A 24765-nucleotide genomic window follows, 5' to 3' on the forward strand; every position below is an offset into this window, starting at 1 on the left:
TTTATAGGTATACACTTTACTATGACGTAAGAACTGGGCAAGACCTTTCAGGGAAAAGAGCTGTTGGCATGTAATTTGAAGTAAGCTTCAAATCCCAGAGGATGATTTTGTTGGAACTTTATTCAGCTGAAAACGTGGAAGCCTTGTTTCTGCTTGTGTTAGTTACAGCTCCAGTTTACTTTGGTTGGGAGGGAAGGCATTCCAGGCTAATGTGCTGTACCTGTTCCTTCAGCTCGTTGTCCATAAACGGAGGAGCAAATGAAATTCTTTGAATCTCCATTAAATGCAGCACTACAAAGCGGAGTAGAGGGCGATTTGGCACTTAATTTTTCTGTAAGCAGAAAACCCAACAGAATCTCCACAACAGTTTTCAAATCTTGTCCTGCAGTAAATGACCAGCTGAGTGAAGCTTGCATTTAGAGTATGTGCTCCTACGTTAGAGGGAAATAGCTTTTCCTCTTCAGAAGTGCAACTGAGTGGTGAACTGGCAGCTACGTAGGGAACTAGTTGTACCAAAGGGTTTGTGTTGAAGGCACAGAAAAATATGCAGGTCCCAACAGTAAAGGATTGTCTGTAGGCATCACACTGAGTACAGATGTTGTCCGCGAGTTCGTGCCCAGTGCACCGCGCCAATAAGCACCCAGAGTCGGAATGCACACCAAGGTCTTTTAATTACATAATTAATTACAGAACTCTGCAGAGTCAGGTACTTGGCTATCTTTCGCAAAGCAAGCACACCTCTGACTCGAATCACCGTCATTCATACACAGGAAACTTGTGAAAACTCTCTCTTTGGCTCCTTTTGATTGGTTATTACAGCTCACCTAACTTTTCTCTACTGAGCTTGCGCATTACAGAGGAACACCGGGGGGGGGGGGGGGGGGGGGGGGGGGGTGGTACAGGAGGAGGGGGACACACACCGAATCCCACATTAGCAAGGATTATCATTTTGACAGGTGTGATTTCTAATGTGTTAATGACCCTTAATGAGCAAAAGGTTACTACAGGCCAGTCTGGAGCTGGTTTTCTCCTTCTTGTTTTTTCCCTTTTATCCCTTCTCTTCCTTGCTTCTGCTAGCTCAAGGCTACCTGTCTCTCTCCTTCCTTATTTTCTCAGCTAAAAGACTACACAAGCTACAGGCCTCCCTATTTTCTTCAAGGTTTCCTTGCTTTTCTCCCAGCTTTGGGACTACACAGGTGTGCTTTGATATTTGCCAGTATAGCTAAAACTCATGCCAGTCTGCTCACGCACAATAAGCAGTAAGAGTTAAGGACTGGTTTCATCTGCTTTTTACATAGTAACATCCTCCTTATGTTTTAGATATGCTGTAGTTAAAGCTTAAAGTAGTTCAAGTAGTTAAGTTAAAGGAGTAAAGTTACTCCTTGTGGAGTAATTGCCTTAAGTGACTAGGCATTATAAGCACCCCTCCATCCCAAAAGCTACCTGCCTCCAAGGGGCAACCACCCCTCACTGAGCACATCCTCTGAATTTCTCGGAGCCTGTACCTTTAAACGCAAGCGAGGTAATTTCTACCAATCACAACCAAGATACGCATGACTGGAGTCACTCAAGCTCCACCTAAAAGATAGAAAATAATATAAATTGGCTTAAGAGAAAGGGAATGTTGGGGAAGATACTGTCACGAAGGATACCTTCTGACATCAGTCGACAGGCTGAGCCTCTCACCCCTCCCCCCCCCCGCCCACTGGGATGCTGCGAGGTAAGATCTGAACGCTTGGTTATACCAGGCGTCTCCACGGAAACTTAGAAATCTCTAGCGTCTTTATGCTTTTTAACATCTTAATACCTAGGCCGTGTACCTGTGCATTTCATGCATGCTAGCTTGCTTTTGCAGACAGTGAATTTATCACTGGCAATCCAAAGGACCTGTGTATCTGTTGCCGTAATAAACTGCACTTAATTGCATTGTTCCTGGCCGTGACAGTTCTCCTTGAACGCGACTAGAGCGAGGGCGTGCTGCGTTGTTGGTGGATCCGTGGCCGTGATAGTTCAGTACCCTGAAGCCGACCGGACCCGTAACGGTCAATCGGCTACACCCCTTAATGCGACACTACTAAAGGAAGAAGATGACAGGGCTTGCATTAGGCACGAGTTGCATTAGGCTTTGCATGTGAAAACATCCCCAAATAATTTCACATGGATTTAACGTTTTTAAAGGGAAAAAAACAGGAAGGTGTAGTCTTTCTGTAAGCTACAGCCCTAGATAGTTAAGGCATCAGCATTCATTCCTTTGCTTGACAACAAACTATGAACATACAGAAGAGTTAAATATTTTCATTGCATTCTTAAAGGCGATTTTTCAGACTTGTGCTTCAGTTGTTGGAGTTGAAGAAATTGGTAGACGCCCTTACTTTTACGTTAAGACCAAAATCTTTATCTAAGATTGTGTTATCTAACACAACTAAACTCCCACCCCCACACGTCTTTTTGGAACTTCTGAAAGATCTTTCTGCAGTCCCACTCTGATGGTCTTTCAGTTGTTGAACCTGAGCTGTGCCTACCGCACCAACGAATGCTTTCATGACACAGTATTTTGTCAAAGCAGTTTTGCTTCTTGGAGCTACAGAAGCAGCTCTGGCTACATGATAGGGAACTGTGCTGCACTGGCAAAAACAGACTTACTTACAGACTTAACACCACTTGCTAACTTGATCTATTTCAAATCTCATTTTAACTTTAAAGAGCAATCAGTTTTGCGGTTCCTGTCTTACTAAGTTGCCTTGTTTTGCATGGAAGGTCAGCCTGTGAATGTTTTGCTTTATTGCATGCTTCAAAAAAAGGCTGAGAGGAAGAGACTGGAGGAACCTTTTCTATTCTATAGACTTTCCCCCACGAATGTGGAATTGCAGGCTACTTGGATGAATGTTCGAATGTAAGGGAGCAAGCCTCAGCCAAAGGAGGTAGAATCCTTGCTTAAGAGGAAGTAGCAGTGTGGGGACATCTTTGCTTAATGGGAGCCGTTTAAACTCTTCATAGAAACTCAATAAGCTCTACATCTTATGTTTGGAAAGCAGTATGGTTACGCAGCTGCTAACCTAATGACTTGAGTCTTCTGCTCTGCAACCACGTTTTGTTTTCAAGCAGTGCATACATCAGTTTAGGCTTTGGACAAGGAGATTTGTAATGCAAATAGTGATAAACCAGAATCAGTGCTACTGACGAGTGTAATGGTGAAATGCAGCAAATCAAGTGTTCCTGGAGAACTGTGAGATTACAAAACCAATAAGCCATGAAGCACTTTTTTTTTTTTTTTTTTTAATCAATTCTTATATGCTGAAATAACACCTTCAAGAAAATCTGTTTATCCAGCCAGGCGACGGTGTCTACCTGTAAGCACAAAGGAAACGCCTTGAGAGTTCGTTTGCTGTATTTGAAGTTCTTATACCCTGCAGAAATAATTATTTAGAGTAACATGTAACTGAGGAGATCGTAGCAGGAAGTATATTATTTCTAGCATTAAATTGCTGCCCCGTTGCCAGTGCAATCTAGGGAGAGAACTGTATATAATAGTTAAACTCCCCTGGACTGACTTAAATTTTAAAATATTCTGACAAAGTAAGCTCTAAATCACTTGACATTTTGAACAGTTTTAAACGGGTACAAAACCGAAGCTTTATAAACCAAGCAGCATTTATAATGCTTCATATATAAAAACAATGCCTATTTTTAAGATTTGTTACATATCTATGTAGATACGCTTGCTGGAAAAGCCAGGTCTGTTGTAGACCAAATGCTGCAGATTAAGACTTGTGGCTTACCAGTTCCATTTCTGTATTTTCTTGGAAAATGTTTCGAGTTAGAGTTTAAATATAAAATGTAAATACTGTACAGATATATATTGAAATAAGTATTTCTTGGTGTACACAGGTGATTTGCATGACAAATACTCTGTATCGATCATTGTTAAAAACGCAATGTTCTGTGTAAATCCACTGCGTATTAATCTTTTCATTTATCATCAAGAGCTGTTACTTAAGCCTGGACATTCTCAAAAATAAAGTGTGAAACTATATACCATTGTGTAGCTCCTCCTTTATCAAGAGTACATGCAAGATAATTGCTCCTTTTTTTTTTCTTTCTAGAGGATGATTCAATTTTATAGCATGGATTATAACCGCTCTTGCAAGTGACCTTCTTTTAAGCACAACAGTTTAAATGATCAGGTTACAGAGAAAACCCTTTCACTGCAAAATAGATTCAATAAAGACTTGTGGCTTACCAGTTTCATTTCAAAACCCAAGGTGTTGGGTTTGATGGAAAAATGGTTGGTTTGGATGGTAAAAAGGTCGTCCGTTTTGATGGTAGGTTTAGTCTGAGTATTGAAGGCTTCCATCAGTAAGCTCTGCATCTGAAAGACAAAGGGAAGAAATGTCATTCCCTGTTGTGATACTCAACATGGAACTGTCTGGCTCAGTGGTTTTCTTTCTAAAGAGAGAAGTCACAAGCCTGCACACAGCTTGATCTGCTCTCTGACTACAGGGCTGAACTGACTGGAGAAGGCAGCTTCCAAAGCCCTCCCATTAAACTGACTGCATTTCAGTTCCATGCTAAAATTGGTCAACTGTACAGAATATTAGGACAAAGCTACCTGTTTTGATAGCAAACGGTAGACCTTAGGTAAGTTGCATTCATTTGAAGGTTTGACTGGACGGCATCCTTGTTTTACTAGTGATCTTGTGGTCAAGCTGACCAAATCCTAGCCACAGAACAGAAGCGTTCAGAAACTGGCTAGAGAGAGCACTTATTAGAGAGAGCAGGAATTTAACTGCTTTAACGCTGCTCTTTCTCTCACGTATCTGGAATTTCCTTAAATCACAAATTATCACTAGCTATCCTTGTTAATTTATTCAAAGTAACATGAGTCCAGGTGAAAAGGCACACTCTAACAAGTCCTCAGTTGTTCCTAGTCTGCTCCTAGCTTACTTGAGAGGTTCAATACAGTAAGAAATAAATAAATAAATAAATAACCTGCTGAAGTGGCCTTTTTTCAGATTAGATTCCACCATTCAGAAAATCCTGCTTAAGAGATGTTTTTTCTTTTCTTTGAAAGACTGACCTTCCCCCACATGAAACTAATTAGTATCTTTAGGCTTGATGAAATACATGAATTCCTCAATTTACCAAAATTGCTTTGCACAGCCCTCCCATCCTGCTTATGTTGCAAGCAGCGTATCTAAGTGGGGTACTGTTGGGGTACATCTCTTTCACTCATGTAGCCCAGTGATCCCAATGCCCTGGACTTGTGTAATGTGTGCAAGACATTTACTTTCTCCCTATACTTTTGACTGGTTTAGAATAAGCGAGTTCGCCATCTGCTGGCCAGAGAATTCACCGAAGCCCAAAGAGCATTAGAGCAGACGCATTTTCTTCTGTGCTATTCCTGATTTATCAGCTAGAAGAGACACAGTTTAGTACAATCAGGATTCTTTTGACATTAGTAGCATAAAAAGTCTATTTTTGCAACACTGGTATTTGAAAGACCTCCGTTCAGTCCCTAATTTTGTTCTTGATAATGGGACAGATTGTATTAATGTTTGCAAGAATGTGTGAACAACCAGCCTCCCCTCCATGTCGTATTTTAAGATTAAAACTTGTGGTCGTCCCTGTCTCAAAACACAGTCATGCTTTGCAACAATCGCACTCCCTCTTTAGCTTGAAGGAACTTGTCAGTGCCAGAATCTACTGACTATGGCAATTTACTTCATCATCCAAACCGGGGCAGAATTTTTGAAAACCTCTTGCAAGATTTCACTTCTCCAAACATTATGTAGAAGACATTCAGCTGTAAAGCAAGAAGATGAAGTCCTTTGTTTCCTATGCCAGAATGACATTTTCAACACTGAACAGGATTGTCACCGACCGTTAACTGGTTGTTAAGTTGTGGCTAGGTATAAAATGTAGAAAATGTTTAAAAATAAAACTTGCCTTTGGATAGTGAACTGTCTTCTTCGGGGATTACTTCAGTTACCTGTAAGAGGAAAACAGATGATTTGGGGGGGTTGTTTGTTTTTAAGAACGGGTGCAGTCTTGCCAGTAATTTAGCTGGTATTTTTCAAAGTGACCTCTTAGAAACTTTACAGCACTGTTGAATCAACATGTCTCTAACCCTACAATTAAATAATGCTAAAAGATGCAGCAATTTATCTTCCTGCAAGTGCTTATTAAGATATCTGAGTAACTGCGACCGTGGCTTCATCACAGATATATATATATATATATTTAATACTACACACTTCTGCTCAGAAAGAAAATCACGGAAAATGTAAAATTTCATTTGAGATGCTGAATTTGTTGCAGTGTGAGATCTTCTTCATCACATGATTCTATTCGTAATTAAACCATATTATCTACTGAGAGACCAAGATTACGACAAGAACAGCACAGAGTTCAGCATGAAGCCGATCAGGAGCTCAAGTTTGTACTTATTTTTTTGTAAGGAGATGTACCAAGCTGGCTTTTTTATTGTTTCATCAGCACATTTCTAAGCCTATACGAGCAGGGGAAAAAAAAAAAAAACAAAAAAAACCCAAGTAGAACAATTGCAGGGCTCCTCAGTTTACAGCATGAGGTCGCTTTTTCCAGGTGAAAAGCGGAGCCATAAGTGGCAGTACACTAAAGCCCTGGCACGTGGAGATCCGAGAGGAGAGCTGTTTGGCCCTCCTTTTCACTCCTGGGAACCACATACCTCAAAACCCACAGACTATGGGATATATCTCAGAGAAATCTTGGGAAAGGAGAGCATGAAGAGCATGTTTGTAAATTTATTTCTCCCTGGGCTTCTTCTGCTTCTCCAAGAAATACTTGTTTGAATATAACTTTGGCAGCAGTACTTATGCTGTTTTGCACCTACCACATTTAAAACTCCTACAAAAAACTGAAAAGTTAGACTGAAAAGCATCTCTTTCCGTTCTACTTTGTAAAGCTGCATGTTTTCCTCATGCAAAACAACAGGGGAATGGAAGCTAGAAAAGGAAATGCTGAATGTAAAACAAAACAAAACAAACCTCAGCCCTCCAGGACAAAAGCCGATAACTAAGTGCTTTCTAACATGCTGATTAGGTTTCAAGAGGATACCGCTTTAAATAAGTGTAATTGTCTGTCCATAGGCAGAAGCTGAATAATGGCAGGATGAATATCTATACTTAATTTTTTGTTACTGTCTTCCTGTAGCACACAGGGACTTGTTACGTTTAGGGAAAATGCTAACCTAATGGAGGGTTTAAACCATAAGCTAGTTTGTTATACCAAAATGACTGAGAGAACAAAGCATAAAGTGTTTTCAGATTTCTAGTACACCTTGATTGCTATCCATTAAACTTAAGACAGGTTAAACAAAGCACAGGAAATAAGAGAACTCCTAGTCCCACAACTGGCAAATTGTGCGCACACTTTCCATTCCTGAGAAAATAATACACAAACCTGAAAAATGCATTTAACTGAGAAACGAAGACATCCTTGTCCTATTGGAAGACTAAGGTGACAGCTCTTGGGCTCAGTGATTTTCAGATAAGCTCCAGTCTTCAACTTGCAGACACCAGTGACAGCTCCTTTTTTTGCATTGAAAGGGAAAATGTTTCAACAACACATTGAAAACATACTTAAGGGACAAGAAACAAAATCAAGACTGCAGTGAGAAGGAAAACAGAAAAACAATACTGGGAAAAAAAAAAAAAGAGAAAAGAGAAAAGACCTTGGTCTTTGTATCGACCAACGAGATAAGCCTTACACATTTTTAAGTTTATTTTTGACGATTGATTGATGCGTTACCAGATATTAAGTACTAATCAAGAGCAAATATTAACACTAGTAAGAATAAATCCGATCCACCAGCCCTTATTCAAAATACATCAATTTCTAATTTGGAGACAACGTCTCTCTGACAAGGAAGTAGAAAAGCTGTAAATACCGATATAGTTTCCTCTCCCGATGTTCCATATACATACCGACGCTGTTCCTACACCTACACTCTGAGCATAAATTTATGTTGACATGAGTATCGGGTGTTATTTCTCTCTCTGTTTGCCTTGAGAGACTCTCCTCCTGTCCACTGAAAAGTAAACTCAAGATTCCAGATCAGTTAAGACAGTTGCTAGCCCCCCATTCAGAGTTCTGCAGCAGCACTGTTCAGATTTTTCAGCAGTCTCTTTACAAAATGACCACTTATAAGTGTACAAAAACACTTATCACCTAGCTTCTCAGTAGGTACACGTTTGGCCTCTCTTAAGCAGAGAGTCAATCACAGCTTAAGATTTTATACAAGATCCCATTTTCAAGTTTGGGGTTATTTCAGAAAATCTTTTTGCCTAGAAACAGTACTACTAGTAACACTTGAACTGGTTTGCCAGCACAACCTTTTACCCTGTTAGAAATGATGTTGACTTCTACCTTCATGTAGCATACATAGTGTCCTGTGTGACAGTTGATTCCATGATGCACCAGCACCGCATATAAGGCGTAGAGGAGTGGTTCTCCACTTGACTGAGACATGTAGGCTCGGAGGTCCAAATACTCAGGATATTTTACCTCCTAAAGAGAGACCAAGAGGATAGAAAAATTATATCAGAGTACTTCGCGGACTAGCCAGAGAAAAACACTTCCAAAAAACAGAGACTGGAATTATATGAATATATTTCTTGATTCACTAAAAATAAGTCTTCCCATAAGCAATGTTTAAACTAGAAGTTGCAGACAACTGTTTCCTGATGAATTAGCCTTCTCAGAGGAAAGTATATGCTTCTTGTCAAGCAGGAACTTTACTGATATTAAGAGAAAAATGAAAAAAAGAGAAAATGAAAATAAAAGCAGACCATTTCTCTATATTCTTAAGGTATATTCTTAATATACCTTGTTGATCTTTCCACCTGTGAAATCTGCAAATCTTTTCAGTGATATTGTGAGAACGTTGGAAGAATGGTGTATGGTAAATCTCTTGGATGCAGGAACCATCTTTTTACACCTTAAAAACAAGCAGAGACAAGTGTTTGAAAGCATCTTCTTTTTCGCCCCCAAAACAAACTCCTTTTAATGTCTCACGCATGCTTATGCTATTTGAATGATATTTACTTGCATCATGTGTTTGGTTTTTTCTTTTCATAAACCCATGCACTGCATGTCACGTTTGTTAATACAGAGAAGAAGGTAAGTTTTACCAACAACTCAGAGCACAGCGGGAACAGGAATCTCTCACAAAAGCATATTACCAGGGAGTTATAAAATATAAACAAAAAATAGTAAAAATGAGTTATATATAAGACTAATAACCGGTAACAGCAATGGAAAAAGTACTGTACATGTGCAAGGCCTTTCCTTTTAAGCTCACAAAAAGACAGAAAATTCTGGCTTTAAGTGTGACTGAACCGATCACACCTCAAAGAGCACGTTAAGGAAGGACCATGCAATTCAGATGTGAGGTGCTATTACAGTTCTTTCTCTTCCTCAGACATCACTTATGAGAATCCTGAATACGCTGCATGTTGCTTTCTAGGATCCGCAGGCTAAGACGAACCTGGGATTAAATTGCTTTAATAACCTATTGGACGCTCTTGATTCGACACCCTAATTTCCTTAGTATCCAACAACAAGAAGTGGATACTGCATTTTTCATTTAGAGGGGTCAGGCATGAATTCTACAGAACTGAGCCGGGCACTCTGTGCTTTTCTGAGGGGATGTTTGACTAACAACTTGTTTTGCCAAACCATCTTATGCAAATGTTCAATTGTTTCTCACATACGTAGAAACATCTTACATATTGATCAGCACAGAGAGCGCCTGAACTCAACAGGCTTTCCCTGTGCACGGGTTAGGCTTAAGGGAGCTCATTTCAGACATTAGTCCACATCGACAGGTTTCACAGTTCAAGAGCTGTGCAAGACGCTGTTTAGTGAGCCAGCACAGGCTGCTAACATTCATTACCACAGAGCCAGCTCACATTCCCTGACACTCAATCTAACTTTGTTTCACAGTGAACGCTAGGACCTGCAGGAACCTGCTGCTGCCTTCCACTCCAAATCATTCTCCACAGCTCCTTGCTTCAGCTCACCACTACTTACTGGGCATGTCTTTTCACTTCTGCCAATATGAATATTTCAGCATGCAGCTACACGCCTAGGAAGCTTGACAAGCCATGGTGCAGACAATGCTACGAGAAAAGTCCAATATCAGCTAATAGCCACTCTTCTTAGATTTCCAAAACAGATGTAACGTTTTCAAGTTTGGGATTATTTCCGTGCACCAGTTGTTTAAACAAAATGAAGCAACAACAACAACAACGAAGCTGCGTCTCCTTATTTCTAAATGAAGTTAAAAGATAACTTATGCTCTAAGTCATGCAATACATAAAACTAATATCTAGCATTAAGACATAATTAGTTAATAATCTCACTCGCTACATTTGTAGCAATTCTCTCCATCCAGCTCTTCAGGTTTCACAAATAGTTCTAGAGCTCTGGTAACAGATGAAACCGCCTAGAGGAGCGAGAGAGAAGAGCGTAAAGTCACTGTAAATTCAAAATTCCAGAGACGCACTAGGAGTTTATAAGAGAACCTGACTAATACATACTTAAGCGATCTACTATGAGCACTGTCAAGAAGGAGGCAGAAAGAGCATGCTCAGCGTTTACCTCACCTGGAAGTCATTTTACTTTGAAACAAATCATTTTCCAGTAACGCAGACAGCATCTATAGTGTGCTTTGTCATCAATACTGGCAACAAATCCAGCAGTCTAACAATTAGATGTATATTGAGGTAGAACAACAAAGAAGTTTTGACAGTATCATAATTTGTGCAGACATAAAATTCTTTCCGCTTAAACCCAATGCAAATTTGGAGACTCTTTACATGGCTTCCATCAGCGCATTCCTCTATATTCTTAAACCTATAATAGCAGGGAAAAAAAGAAAAAGACAAAAAAAAAAAACAAAAAGGAGAAAAAAAGCAGGATTTTTACATAGTACATATTTTTACATATTACATAGTTTACATATCCCTCCACATGCTGTTCTGAATAATAGCCAAAATATTCATAGCCACTGTATTTGTTCTCCCCACACAGCTGAAAAAACAACATTTGAAACATATTTTTCAAAACATATTTTAATATCCAGCAGACTGTTCAGTCATCAAGCATTTAAAGACTGTTTTAGATAATCTCTAGATTAATCTAAAAGGAATCCCATAAACATGCTGCAGCCGCTTACCTTTAATATACTCGCTGGATGCGATGTTTCTTCCTTTCACCTGCACTGGAAGGCTTCCCTTCCTTGTGAGGTTGTTTACTGCCCTCACTTCTGCATTGCTCTCATAAAGAGCCATCTGGAGGATGGGATTCTTCCTTCTTCTCCCGGGTTTTCTTCTGGAAACGAGGATCTAAGTGTTCCAAGAAGCCTTTCACTTTCCTGATGTTTCTCCTTTTTCTTCTTTTTGTTACGCTTGCGATTGGCATTGTCAAAGTGGAGCGCAGAGAAATACAAATCATAAAGTCTGAAAGAAACATGCAAGTTAAAAAGAGAAAAAAAGATGTGGCACTTGTTGCATACAGGAAACTTTATTTATTTTACCACAGGCGATGATTTGCCGCATGTCAGCTATTTTGTGGTACTTTGTGCACATGTAACTTCCTTTAGATGCAGCAAACTTAAGCCCTCAGATTGAAGGACCATAGGTCCTGGTTGGTACACAGATCATTAACAATGGTTAGCTCTGGAATATGTGCAAGTAAAAAAAAAAAATATTTTAACCTAATCCAGAATGGTGTGCAGATGTGATTCGAACTACGTGGTCCAAAGCTAGTGCTCTGACACAATTCAGCAATACCTTTCCTGTCTTCACTGATCAACCTAATGATCCCCAGTCATGATCCCCAGCCAGATTATGCTATCTAAATAACTCAGAAACTATGAAAAAAAAAACAAAACATGAGAAGCACCCAGAAAAGAATTAGGAAAAAAAATGCTGATTAGGCTGGAATCCCTGCTTACTTGGAATCCTTCTCTCCCTGTTTATCTTCAGACTTCTTTTTCTTCTAGAACTTCTTATATTTTTTCATGTTTTCACCACCTAAAAGCTCCTTTTCTACCTTTCTGCGTTGCCTTTCTATTTCACTTTCACTACCTTCTGCACGAGTATATTGTCTTTTTCTGTTTCCTTCTTTTGCCTTTTTCTGGCGACAGTTCTCCAAATGAGCTGACACAGGTGGAAGTGCATGTCTCTCACGCGAATGTTTTCCAGAATGTTGCTGAGCTACTGAGCAACGATGTGAGTCTGCTCTGGGTGTGCTAAAGTGATGTACATCTTCCTCTCTCAAGAGGGAACCGTGAGGCCATCTGCTTTTGTAATGATAACGCTTATGTGACCTGCTGGAGTAAGTCTGAGTCAATTTGTCAAAGTCTTTATCACCGTGAGAGAACTTTCTCTCTCTACTGTCTCCTGCTGCATGAGGTGAATAGTAATCCTTGTAATAGCTACATTTTTCCCATTTCCGTGGTTCATCTTGATAGTATCTTTCTCTGCTCCAACTTCTTTCCCCTTTGGAATGGTAATATCTAGCGCTATCTTGTTCTGATCTTCCTCTGCTTCGAGATCTGTACTTTGAATATTTTACTGGTCTTCTGCCATTATCAGGGCTGTTCCTTTCACTATGGGAAGATCTGTACCTGCTTCCCTCCCAATACTCCTGCTTGTGACGCTTTTGCTTAACAACTTCCACACTCCGAGAGCACCTTCTCTTGCTGGAATGACCATCTTTTTGACTCTCCTTCTCTTCAGTAGGAGAATGTTCCCTCTTTCTCTGGTAACGCTCTTTGTCAGATTTTTTAGTCTCGTCCTTTGTATCTTGGCATCTATCTGTAATAGCTAAGGAGGAAAGGTTTTTAGAACTACATTCACTGTCAGACTTTAGAGGGGAAGTTTGCCGCAATTTCTCACCAGTCTCAGAAGACTCTTTGATGTAGAAAACATTTTCTTCTGAAATCAGTTCATGTTCTTTTGATCTTCTTGGTTTCTCCTTGTCTCCACGGTCATCACATTGGTACTGTTCAAGGTATTCATCATTCTCAGTAGATTTCGGAGGTCCCGGGACACTGCACAAAATAAAAACACGTTTCCGTCTCCCTCCACCTGCTGCTCTGAGAAAAAAGGGGTGGGGGCGACGGGGGAACAGCCAATGTTTCTCCAGATAATGGAGAAAAATGGAAAAACATTCTATGAAGAAACACAAGTTCTCCGCGAGGCACCAGCCTGCATCAGAGTGCTATGCACAGTGTCGATCATTAGTTCTGTTCGCAACACTGGCCATACAGTACGGAATTCTACTGATTTAAATCCTTCCATTAAATAGTATTAGTAGACAGATAAAACCGCAATGAACTTCCATAAAATCTTGTCTTAATCAGACTGTGCTCATTTTACCTTCTTTCCTCTGACAAGCTGTTCAGCTGGCTGGCCGTGAGGGATTCCATGATGACTTCTCGAGGGACTGGAGGCATAGCTCCAGGCATCTGCAACTAAAACGCACAAGTCAGCAGACAGAAAAAATACCATTTGTGCTGAGGACTAGTCTTCTCAGAATTTCTACATTAAATGCTAAGCAAGATCGCTTTGTGTTGTATGCATTATCTACACTTCAAAGATAACGCCAACTCACCTCCCAAAATCTACTTTATGAAACTTAAGAATTTTTATCTCAGCTCAGCTTAAGCTGACAAGTTCTAATGTCAGCTCAGCTCTGCAAATTCTAATGGCATAATATCACAAAGGGTTACGATCAAATTTGTGCTGTGTTTTCTCAGCATTTCGCCTGAATTAGGAACATGATAAACACTCCCGAATACATCGTGGGTGAGAAATTCTCGATGGAGCAAACTACTATGTTTCAAGCAATCCGTTTGTTTTAGAAAAGAACATCTCACAAGGTTTAACAGGTTCAACTTGGCAAGTGGAATCATCAAGTTTCAGTCCGTTTTCTTTAGATTCATGAACTAAACTAATAGCACCATTCAGTGAATCAGTGTTTGGCAGCTCATGCTGGGATCTTCCTTCATCAGCATTCTGACAGGAAGAATGGGAATTCTGCAATGTACGGACTACCTTTCCAACCAAAATTCCACATTGCATTGCAATTCCTTTTAAATAAGCCCTTTGACTCCTCCTCAGATTTTCCTGAAGATTCTGCACCGTAAGGGACTGTGTTATCAGAGCTGAGTTTAGGATTTCCATTCACCTTTGGCTCCACAAAAATTTCAGCAGAAACTCTTTTTTTTTTTTTTTTGTATTTGTATTTGCTTCATTTGCTTTACCGAATTTGTGATTGTGGATGAAGGAACAGCCTTGTAGAGATCTTCATCCTCCACAGCACTGCTAAGACAGTCAGGCTGTGACACAGTCTGACGAGCAGGCAATTTATTGTGAATACTGATGGTGATCTTCTGGTTTTTTGACGTATCAGTAATTGAAGGCCTGGTAATCGCCTGTTCTTGAACACAGGCCATTGGTGGTGCTGAAGATGGCCTTTTTAGGGTGACACCAGTGGTATTTGCATCCTCTTTTATGGATCCATTTCCATTTAAACGACTTGAATTCTGTATTTAAAAAGAAGAAATTGCAAGACGGGTTAATGGAAACACTCCATTTAACATTTTTAAACATGTCATTCTCCTACTAAGTATTTCTACAAATGGTCTTAACACCTAAAAAGCAAAAAACACTGCCCTTAAAAGATAAATGCAAGTCCCATAAGTGTATTTAATTCCTGCTTTTGGTTTACTGCATATTGATATCAAATTAACATCATTTTTGAAAACCATCCAAACAACTTAACATTGCCTAAAGCTATTCCCAAATATATTTAGTTTCCCCTTTAAACATACCCCAAAAAGCCTGGAATAATTGTTCTGGTGCTCAGGAATAAGACAATTTGGTTTCCCTGTCTTAGCTAAAGTGACGTCGATAGGAAAAACAAGTCCTCTTTTAAATGATTCGAGGATTAGTACACTCTACTTAAATTGTCAAAGAGCGTAGCTCTCTGTGCTTTACAAAGCTGTCTAGGAGGTATAAACAATGGAGTCGCATGGCTGCGCAATTCAGCAGTAACCACTGTTTGAATGACTCTGGCTGTAGCATGAGGGCTGTGAAGACAGCTGCAGCGTGGGAAGGAAAACAAAACAAAGATGCCAAAAACCAAACAAAAAACCCCACACCAAACCCCAAACCCACTGTCCGTTTGGTGCCATTATCTGCCCTCCCGCTTCCCTAAATTACCTTAATCATATGAGGAGGAAGTCGTGGTCCCAGAAATCCAGCCTGCTTACTGTTAGCCCCCCGCTGACCAGGGGGGAATGAACAGGGATAAGACGGTGCTGCTAAGTAAAAAGCACGTTCTCCGAGCGTCAAATCATAGCGCCTTCAGAAAAGAGCAGTGATCTCAGTTTAGTTTTTCTTTCGGCCTACTCTTGGATTAAATCCCATCCTATAATTTTATAGGAACAGTTCATACGATATGGAAGCCTTCTCTACAGAAGACTTAGCCAAGACTACAAACTGAAAAGTAGGTAACAGTCTTCCTACTATGACTATCACTTTCAGAGCAATAATTCATTCTTACACCACAGATGGCCTTCATTTCTCTCCTTCTCTAAATTAGCCAGCTACAGATAACACATATACAGCAATTTACACAAGTGCTGCAGTTTAAGGCCAAGCAACAAAAGATAATAAATGACAGAGAATTTCAGGTTAGACAGAACTGAATTAGAGAAATAATCATCTTTTCCTGGGAGAGAAAGAAAAACACTTGCAAAAAGAAAAGTATCAATAACAGGAGAGTAAATCTCTTCTGAACACATTTGAATACTTGTTATTACCTGATATAAAAAAGTAAGTAAGCTTGCTGACCAAGAACTCTTTTAATGTCAGTACGGACTACTTTTGCATCATTCATCTGATACCAAAGTCCATTACCAGCCTGCAAATAAAGACAACGATATCTTTAGATGAATTGCATGTTTTCCAAATGAAATCACAGATAGCAATAAAATACACACGTGTCAAATAAACATATAATGAAATCTTTTTCCCTAGAAACAGTACTACTAGTAACACTTGAACTGGTTTGCCAGCACAACCTTTACCCTGTTAGAAATGATGTTGACTTCTACCTTTATGTAGCATACATAGTGTCCTGAGCGACAGTTGATACCATGATGCACCAGCACCGCATATAAGGCATAGATGAGTGGTTCTCCACTTGATTGAGACATGTAGGCTCGGAGGTCCAAATACTCAGGATATTTTACTTCCTAAAGAGAGACCAAGAAGATAGAAAAATTATATCAGAGTACTTCGCGGACTAGCCAGAGAAAAACACTTCCAAAAAACAGAGACTGGAATTATATGAATATATCTCTTGATTCACTAAAAATAAGTCTTCCCATAAGCAACGTTTAATACTAGAAGTTGCAGACAACTGTTTTCTGATGAATTAGCCTTCTCAGAGGAAAGTATATGCTTCTTGTCAAGCAGGAACTTTACTGATATTAAGAGAAAGAATAAGCCGTAGTCGTTAGTCTACAATTATTGTCTGAAAATATTAACAACTTTCAGCTTTGGGGGATGTCCCATTACATGATGACAAAGTTGCATTACAGCGGGAAATATACCTTGTTGATCTTTCCACCTGTGAAATCTGCAAATCTTTTCAGTGATATTGTGAGAACGTTGGAAGAACGGTGTATGGTAAATCTCTTGGATGCAGGAACCATCTTTTTACACCTTAAAAACAAGCAGAGACAAGTGTTTGAAAGCATCATCTTTTTTGCCCCCAAAACAAACTCGTTTTAATGTCTCATGCATGCTTATGCTATTTGAATGATATTTACTTGCATCATATGTTTGGTTTTTTCTTTTCATAAACCCATGCACTGCATGTCACGTTTGTTAATACAGAGAAGAAGGTAAGTTTTACCAACAACTCAGAGCATAGCGGGAACAGGAATCTCTCACGAAAGCGTATTACCAGGGAGTTATAAAATATAAACAAAAAATAGTAAAAATGAGTTATATATAAGACTAATAACAGTTATCAGCAATGGAAAAAGTACTGTACATGTGCAAGGCCTTTCCTTTTAAACTCACAAAAAGACGGAAAATTCTGGCTTTAAGTGTGACTGAACCGATCACACCTCAAAGAGCACATTAAGGAAGGACCATGCAATTCAGATGTGAGGTGCTATTACAGTTCTTTCTCTTCCTCAGACATCACTTATGAGAATCCTGAATACGCTGCATGTTGCTTTCTAGGATCCGCAGGCCAAGACGAACCTGGGATTAAATTGCTTTAATAACCTATTGGACGCTCTTGATTCGACACCCTAATTTCCTTAGTATCCAACAACAAGAAGTGGATACTGCATTTTTCATTTAGAGGGGTCAGGCATGAATTCTACAGAACTGAGCCGGGCACTCTGTGCTTTTCTGAGGGGATGTTTGACTAACAGCTTGTTTTGCCAAACCATCTTATGCAAATATTCAATTGTCTCTCACATACGTAGAAACATCTTACATATTGATCAGCACAGAGAGCGCCTGAACTCAACAGGCTTTCCCTGTGCACGGGTTAGGCTTAAGGGAGCTCATTTCGGACATTAGTCCACATCGACAGGTTTCACAGTTCAAGAGCTGTGCAAGACGCTGTTTAGTGAGCCAGCACAGGCTGCTAACATTCATTACCACAGAGCCAGCTCACATTCCCTGACACTCAATCTAACTTTGTTTCACAGTGAACGCTAGGACCTGTAGGAACCTGCTGCTGCCTTCCACTCCAAATCATTCTCCATAGCTCCTTGCTTCAGCTCACCACTACTAGAAAATGAAGCAACAACAACAACAACAATGCTGCGTCTCCTTATTTCTAAATGAAGTTAAAGGATAACTTACGCTCTAAGTCATGTAATATATAAAACTAATATCTAGTATTAAGACATAATTAGTAATAATCTTACTCGCTACATTTATAGCAATTCTCTCCATCCAGCTCTTCAGGTTTCACAAATAGTTCTAGAGCTCTGGTAACAGATGAAACCGCCTAGAGGAGCGAGAGAGAAGAGCGTAAAGTCACTGTAAATTCAAAATTCCAGAGACGCACTAGGAGTTTATAAGAGAACCTGACTAACACATACTTAAGCGATCTACTATGAGCACTGTCAAGAAGGAGGCAGAAAGAGCATGCTCAGCGTTTACCTCACCTGGAAGTCATTCTACTTTGAAACAAATCATTTTCCAGTAACGCAGACAGCATCTATAGTGTGCTTTCTCATCAATACTGGCAACAAATCCAACAGTCTAACAATTAGACGTATATTGAGGTAGAACAACAAAGAAGTGTGACAGTATTATACTTTGCGCAGCAATAAAATTCTTTCCCCTTAAACCCAATGCAGACGTGGAGACTATTTACAGGGGTTCCACAGAAGGACAAAGTCCAATCCACTTTCTAACCACCACCAAGCTCTTATATTTTAACATTGTACGTGGTTTGGTTTTTTAAGTTAAACAAGTTTAATTTAGAAAGTTATACATGTACTTAAACATCATGAATTATATTTACAAAACCTCCTACCTTTACATCCAAAGTGATATCAAGAAATGCCTCATACGTATCCGAAACTGCTTTGCAATTCAAGCACTTCACTGGAAGCAAAATATAAATGCTTAACAACACGTGAAGGAGACTAACTGTCCACATTCAAGTTGTCGATAGATACTACTTCAGACAAACTACAGACTGCTTTACTACCGACAAAAGACACAGATCAGTTCTAAGGACAGGAATATTTTTAAAAGTACCTCTTGATCTTAGAAATCCTCCAAATATTTGATGAATGATGGTGGTAGCTTGAGAAGATCTGTCCAATCTGGAAATAAATTATAATCAGACCTCAGAAGATTTAAGGCACACAGTTAACTCTTCAAAGAGTTTTATGAAAACCAAGGATGACCTAGACTTTCAGTTTTGATAGTAAATAAAGGCCTAAAAGGTGCTAGAGAACGTATAAAAGTGAATTTGTTTATGCTTACTTGGTGCTTCCATTCAAGCACGCTTCCTGCATAGCATCAACAGTATAGCGCAAGAACTCGTGTGCGTCTTCTTGACTGCCAAAACGGAAATGTTGTCCTATTCCTAAATAAGAAGATGATAGTATTCACCTCATTTAAAAATGAAGTAATTCTCCTGTTTCTAAAATCTCTCTTCTTTACAGTGTTAAAACCATTTATACACATCAAATAATTATTTGAAGATTACAAGATGCTGAAAAAGAAACACATCTGAAGCCACTTACGACTGAGATTATTGATAACACGCGTAGGCTCGATGGCATCAACAGTGCAACGCAGGGCCTGGTTAATGTGAGTCTCCATCGTGCACATCATGCAAAAATCTTGTTCACGACCTGAAGAGTGAAAGAAGAAAGCATCCCAGTCTAGCGAAACAGACATAACTACAAACAAACATATAAGTAACATTTAAACTATAGATACAATATCCACTCTCCTTGTCCCAACAGTCTCCTAACATTTCATTTCACACAACTTTATAGAATAAAAATATCCATTAAGCCTGTATTCAAGTGCATTTTGTGATGAGAAATCTAAAAGACTACTGCAAAGTCACGTTTGTAAAGGCTGACAGGAATGTGAACTCCACAGGTTGCAAAATGTATGAGGAAAGAATATTTGACCTTGATGATACAGCATTAAGAGAACGTGGGTTATTTTCAGCACAGTGCTGTCAGGTGAGCTTCATGATACAGAGCTACGAGTCCTTTGGGAGAAAGGAAAAATTACAGTAATGTATGTAATAGTACTTCTGCCCTCCTTTTTTCAACAGGATTCTTAACTGAAACGATTTCTATATACAGGAAGAAAACAGTTAAATTTCTAGGTATCGATACAAAGATACCAGCCTAAAAAGCATACAGGTTTAGTACAACATTTACTTTATAGTACAACATTTTATTTAGGACAAAATCAGTCTAGATTTTAATACAGTCCCACAAAAAAATCTAGTCGTGTTCATAACAGCTCATATTGCTTTCTAGGTTTTTTTTGTTTTTTTTTTTTTTTAATTGGTTCAACAACGAACAGACCATTTATTGTAGTGCATTATGGAACCTCGGCTGTGCAGACTAAAGACCTATGATGCCAACATCCTAAATTTTATTGCCTTTCTAGCAGCAGGAAGCCCAAATAGCCCAAATGCCAAATGTTCATTAAATGCATTACTGTCCAATGCACTTCATTATTCCCATGAAGCAAGAAAAGATCCTTTTAAAAAAACAAACAAACAAACAAACAAAAAAAACACATGGTGCATTAAACGCACTCCATATGCTATTCCGAGCCCACTGCTAATACAATGCTCAAAGCCAGCGTCTACAGGTAAAATCAGACAAGTAAGTTTGTCTCACAGAATCACTGCTGTTCTTTCACCTTCACAGCTATCCAACAGATTTAAAATACTGTTAGAAAGTACTCACATGACTGGCTGTGCTCAAGAGAAAGCATGTAATTGGCAAGTGGGGGGGTGTAGGTCAAACACTGTAGAGTAGCATTAAGAAAACACGTGTTGCCAAGATTGTACAGGCCAACTCCAACACTTTGTGTTTCTTGCCAATCCATACGTATCTTCTCAGGTGGAAAAAGAATCCTTTGTGGCGGAGCAATTCCATCATTAACAACTGCAAGAAAGTTATATTTAAAAAGAGATTTTGTTTGTTTGTTTCTAAGAAAGGTATTAAGTATATATAGGTATAGTGAATATATAAAGTATATATAGGCATAGTAAAAATACTATTCTGCGGGAGCACCTAGAGGAACTAGCTACAATCCAAAACAGAAAAACTTACTGCAGACACCTTTAATACCGCCATCTTCAAATTGGCTGGTCAACACAACGTTTTGGGAAAAAAAAGTTTAGTCAACCATTTTAATTTCTTCCTTATTATATGCTTTTTTCCTTATTATAACTTCAACCACAAACTTAGACTTGAAATTATATGGTAATAAATGCAAGGACAATGTAAAAACAAATAACTAGGAATGACGGTACCCCTACAAATATCAGATCTTTTCCTGAGCAATCTTAACATTCAAAAACCTGTGAATAATGGAACCTGTGAATAGCAACAATCAAACACTTTTCTTTGCAAAACAGAAAAGATATGGATGAATCAGTGCATTACAAAATGCTCCCCACATTTCTCTGTCGACTGTAAATATATCAAAATTAATTTCTGTAACGTCAGTCACTTCAGTTGCCTTAGGAGAATCGCTTTGGAAGTCTTTATTCACAGTAGTCCCGTTCTCTATCAGTGCAACAAGCAAGAACTACCACTTTCTACTTTTGTTTTGAAGAAAACGGAGGCAGGATAAAGCGCACACTTACTTAGATCTCTTTGGGCAAAAGGCTTAGATTTTTCAGAGGATCTACAATAAATAGCACCTCCACATCCTTGGGCCACAGAGACTTGGCTTGAATCTTCTGCAGGTGGTATCCGGCCCCAGTTTGCGGTGCGTGACATCAGTTTTTTAGTACTCGGTTTCTTGGATTTGCCAGACCGCCTTGAAGATGGCTTTTTAGACTTTGAAGATTTGGGCTTGTTAACTATGGTCATTGTTCTCATCTGCGACAGAGACAAATGTTCTGGCTGACGTAAGAATACCAAGAAGCATTCCAAGAAGAAAAGAGTAGTAGAAGTCCTGTCACTTAATCTCAAAGAAACGGCCTTGAAGAACTAAATTGCTGGTATGAATGATTTAAAAGGAATCCCCAAACTAAACACACAAAGGAAAAATTTCCATCAAAACTCTATCAGTATTACTTTTAGCTTCTGCAGAACTAGTGGCTGATGCCATTTCTTTCACTTTCGTAGGATTTTAATCCATTACAACTCTGGAGTCTTTTTAATATAAAAATGCAAATGACATTCTCTGAGGGGAATCAGTTATTTATTGCATTTTTGGAGCTTTGCAATTATCTATTAATTATTACCTATTATCTAATAGATAATGGTTGCGATTTATATATAATTGTTGCTCACGCTAGTAATGGAGCACTATTACTTTACTGCCTGCGCTTTTCTGCTTCGTGTGCACAAAGGTACCTGCATTTCGCTGCTACTTTACTTCTGTCTTTCCAGGGCTCACCCTCTACCTCACTGTCTACTGCACCAGTCATGATGGCTTGGTTGTGATTCTATAATGAGCCTAGCTTTTGAATACACTTTTTCTGGGCGTCACTTTGTGATAGCAAGTTAATTTGTGAGGGCTTATCACCTATGACCTGCTTCTCAGTAGGTACACGTTTGGCCTCTGTTAAGCAGAGAGTCAATCACAGCTTAAGATTTTGTCCAAGATGCCATTCACGAAACTGAGTTTAACCTTGACAGAACTGAGTTTAACCTTTAAACCTGAAGCTCCGTTAAAGAATAAAGCAGCACCCAAGCCAGGAAATAGAAGTTAATCGTCACTTTACCCTGAAACGCACGTAAAGCCGGTGAGCTATTCTGTGCTGGCAGGATTGCTGCCGGGATGGCCGACGAGGCGGCGGGCACAGGGGGCCACAGGACCTGCTCCCCGGGGCCACAGGTCCTGTCACAGGGGGCTGCCGGGGGTCTCCAGGCGCCGGGAACAGCGGCAACAGCGGGGACAGAGGGGACAGCAGCGACAGCAGCCGCCACCTCAGCCGAGGCCGTCTCCACAACTGCCACAACGGCCTCGGAACGCCGCCCAACTCGGAGCTCCAGCGTGACGCCTTTTCAACCTGGCCGCGGTGCTCACGGCTAAAAGCAGAGCGTTTCCTCCGGCGTGTCTTTACTGTCGGTGCCGGACCGGCCCGCACCCCGAGCTCTCCCTGCCGGGACGGCTTTGCGGTTGGGGTTTCCCTCCCGCCGCCGCCGCGGGCAGGCCCCGCGCGCAAGCTGTCCGCGCTGGGGAGCGGCATGTCGCCCGCGGCGAGAGCCCGAGGGCGCGACACGAAAAAGCCCCGACACGAAAAAGCCCCGACGTGCGGGCGAGGCGGCGGGGACACGGCTCTGAGGGAGCGGCCGCTTCGCCCCGCCGTCCTCCTCCCCTCCCGGGCCGCCCCGCCGAGCCCCGTGCGCCTCAGGTGCTGCCCTGAGAGGGCGCTCGGGCACTGGGACAGCTGCCCAGGGCAGTGGTCGTGGCACCGAGCCTGACGGGGGTCCAGAAGTGTTTGAACAATGCTCTCAGACATAGGCTCTGCTTTTGGGGTGGTCCTGTGTGGAGCCAGGAGTTGGACTCGCTCATTATTGTGAGCCCTTTCCACCTTGGGATGTTCTCTGATTCTAGGTCAGCAATCCATTATCTGATGAGAGGTGTGGAGTCATTCGAAGGGAAGAGAGACCAAAACACTTCTGGTTTCCAGAAGCGGGTATTTGGTAACCAAACCGATGATTCCTTTTCTTCTAGAGCGAGTAGCAGCAGGGATCCGCTTTACAATATGCTGGCAACAAGGAAACGAAGAATTGCAAACAAGACGTAGGACTTGAGCAGCAGCTTGTATACATGCATCAGCTTATAAATGAGCACACAGCTGAGCGATAATGCAAAAATTGGACAAACTAAGAGAAGACGTTAACTGTAAATTTTATAGGTATACACTTTACTATGACGTAAGAACTGGGCAAGACCTTTCAGGGAAAAGAGCTGTTGGCATGTAATTTGAAGTAAGCTTCAAATCCCAGAGGATGATTTTGTTGGAACTTTATTCAGCTGAAAACGTGGAAGCCTTGTTTCTGCTTGTGTTAGTTACAGCTCCAGTTTACTTTGGTTGGGAGGGAAGGCATTCCAGGCTAATGTGCTGTACCTGTTCCTTCAGCTCGTTGTCCATAAACGGAGGAGCAAATGAAATTCTTTGAATCTCCATTAAATGCAGCACTACAAAGCGGAGTAGAGGGCGATTTGGCACTTAATTTTTCTGTAAGCAGAAAACCCAACAGAATCTCCACAACAGTTTTCAAATCTTGTCCTGCAGTAAATGACCAGCTGAGTGAAGCTTGCATTTAGAGTATGTGCTCCTACGTTAGAGGGAAATAGCTTTTCCTCTTCAGAAGTGCAACTGAGTGGTGAACTGGCAGCTACGTAGGGAACTAGTTGTACCAAAGGGTTTGTGTTGAAGGCACAGAAAAATATGCAGGTCCCAACAGTAAAGGATTGTCTGTAGGCATCACACTGAGTACAGATGTTGTCCGCGAGTTCGTGCCCAGTGCACCGCGCCAATAAGCACCCAGAGTCGGAATGCACACCAAGGTCTTTTAATTACATAATTAATTACAGAACTCTGCAGAGTCAGGTACTTGGCTATCTTTCGCAAAGCAAGCACACCTCTGACTCGAATCACCGTCATTCATACACAGGAAACTTGTGAAAACTCTCTCTTTGGCTCCTTTTGATTGGTTATTACAGCTCACCTAACTTTTCTCTACTGAGCTTGCGCATTACAGAGGAACACCGGGGGGGGGGGGGGGGGGGGGGGGTGGTACAGGAGGAGGGGGACACACACCGAATCCCACATTAGCAAGGATTATCATTTTGACAGGTGTGATTTCTAATGTGTTAATGACCCTTAATGAGCAAAAGGTTACTACAGGCCAGTCTGGAGCTGGTTTTCTCCTTCTTGTTTTTTCCCTTTTATCCCTTCTCTTCCTTGCTTCTGCTAGCTCAAGGCTACCTG

At 40.5% G+C, this 24765-nt stretch overlaps 1 protein-coding gene and 1 long non-coding RNA gene across 3 annotated transcripts; both read right to left on the bottom strand.

Annotated features, from left to right (window-relative positions):
* Positions 1-2185: 2185 nt before the first annotated feature.
* On the bottom strand, positions 2186-8451 carry LOC136791091 (uncharacterized). The gene is made up of 4 exons (XR_010832332.1): positions 7441-8451; positions 5947-5989; positions 4241-4369; positions 2186-3348 (listed from the first exon to the last, which is right to left on the bottom strand). It is a non-coding gene; the product is annotated as an uncharacterized lncRNA (long non-coding RNA).
* A 1952-nt stretch (positions 8452-10403) lies between these two features.
* LOC136791081 (ubiquitin carboxyl-terminal hydrolase 42-like) lies at positions 10404-23505 on the bottom strand. 2 transcript variants are annotated; one of them, XR_010832325.1, is made up of 18 exons: positions 22546-23505; positions 21457-21718; positions 20549-20749; positions 19352-19462; positions 19089-19191; positions 18858-18925; positions 18631-18701; positions 18014-18096; positions 16673-16784; positions 16172-16312; positions 15878-15978; positions 15276-15417; positions 14315-14596; positions 13428-13522; positions 12945-13099; positions 11219-11501; positions 10647-10896; positions 10404-10486 (listed from the first exon to the last, which is right to left on the bottom strand). XR_010832325.1 is itself a non-coding variant. In XM_066999376.1 (17 exons), the coding sequence occupies exons 1-16, from the start codon at positions 23284-23286 to the stop codon at positions 12043-12045; spliced, it is 3498 nt and encodes a 1165-aa protein (XP_066855477.1). In that variant the 5' UTR covers positions 23287-23495; the 3' UTR covers positions 11429-11501; positions 11999-12042. The 2 variants fall into 2 exon arrangements, 1 of the variants encoding a protein (XP_066855477.1); XM_066999376.1 differs by lacking the exons at positions 10404-10486; positions 10647-10896 and adding an exon at positions 11999-12872 and having other exon boundaries at positions 11429-11501; positions 22546-23495.
* Between the last annotated feature and the right edge of the window lie 1260 nt (positions 23506-24765).

Source organism: Anser cygnoides, chromosome 6 (genome assembly GCF_040182565.1).
Source record: "Anser cygnoides isolate HZ-2024a breed goose chromosome 6, Taihu_goose_T2T_genome, whole genome shotgun sequence".
Taxonomy (NCBI): domain Eukaryota; kingdom Metazoa; phylum Chordata; class Aves; order Anseriformes; family Anatidae; genus Anser; species Anser cygnoides.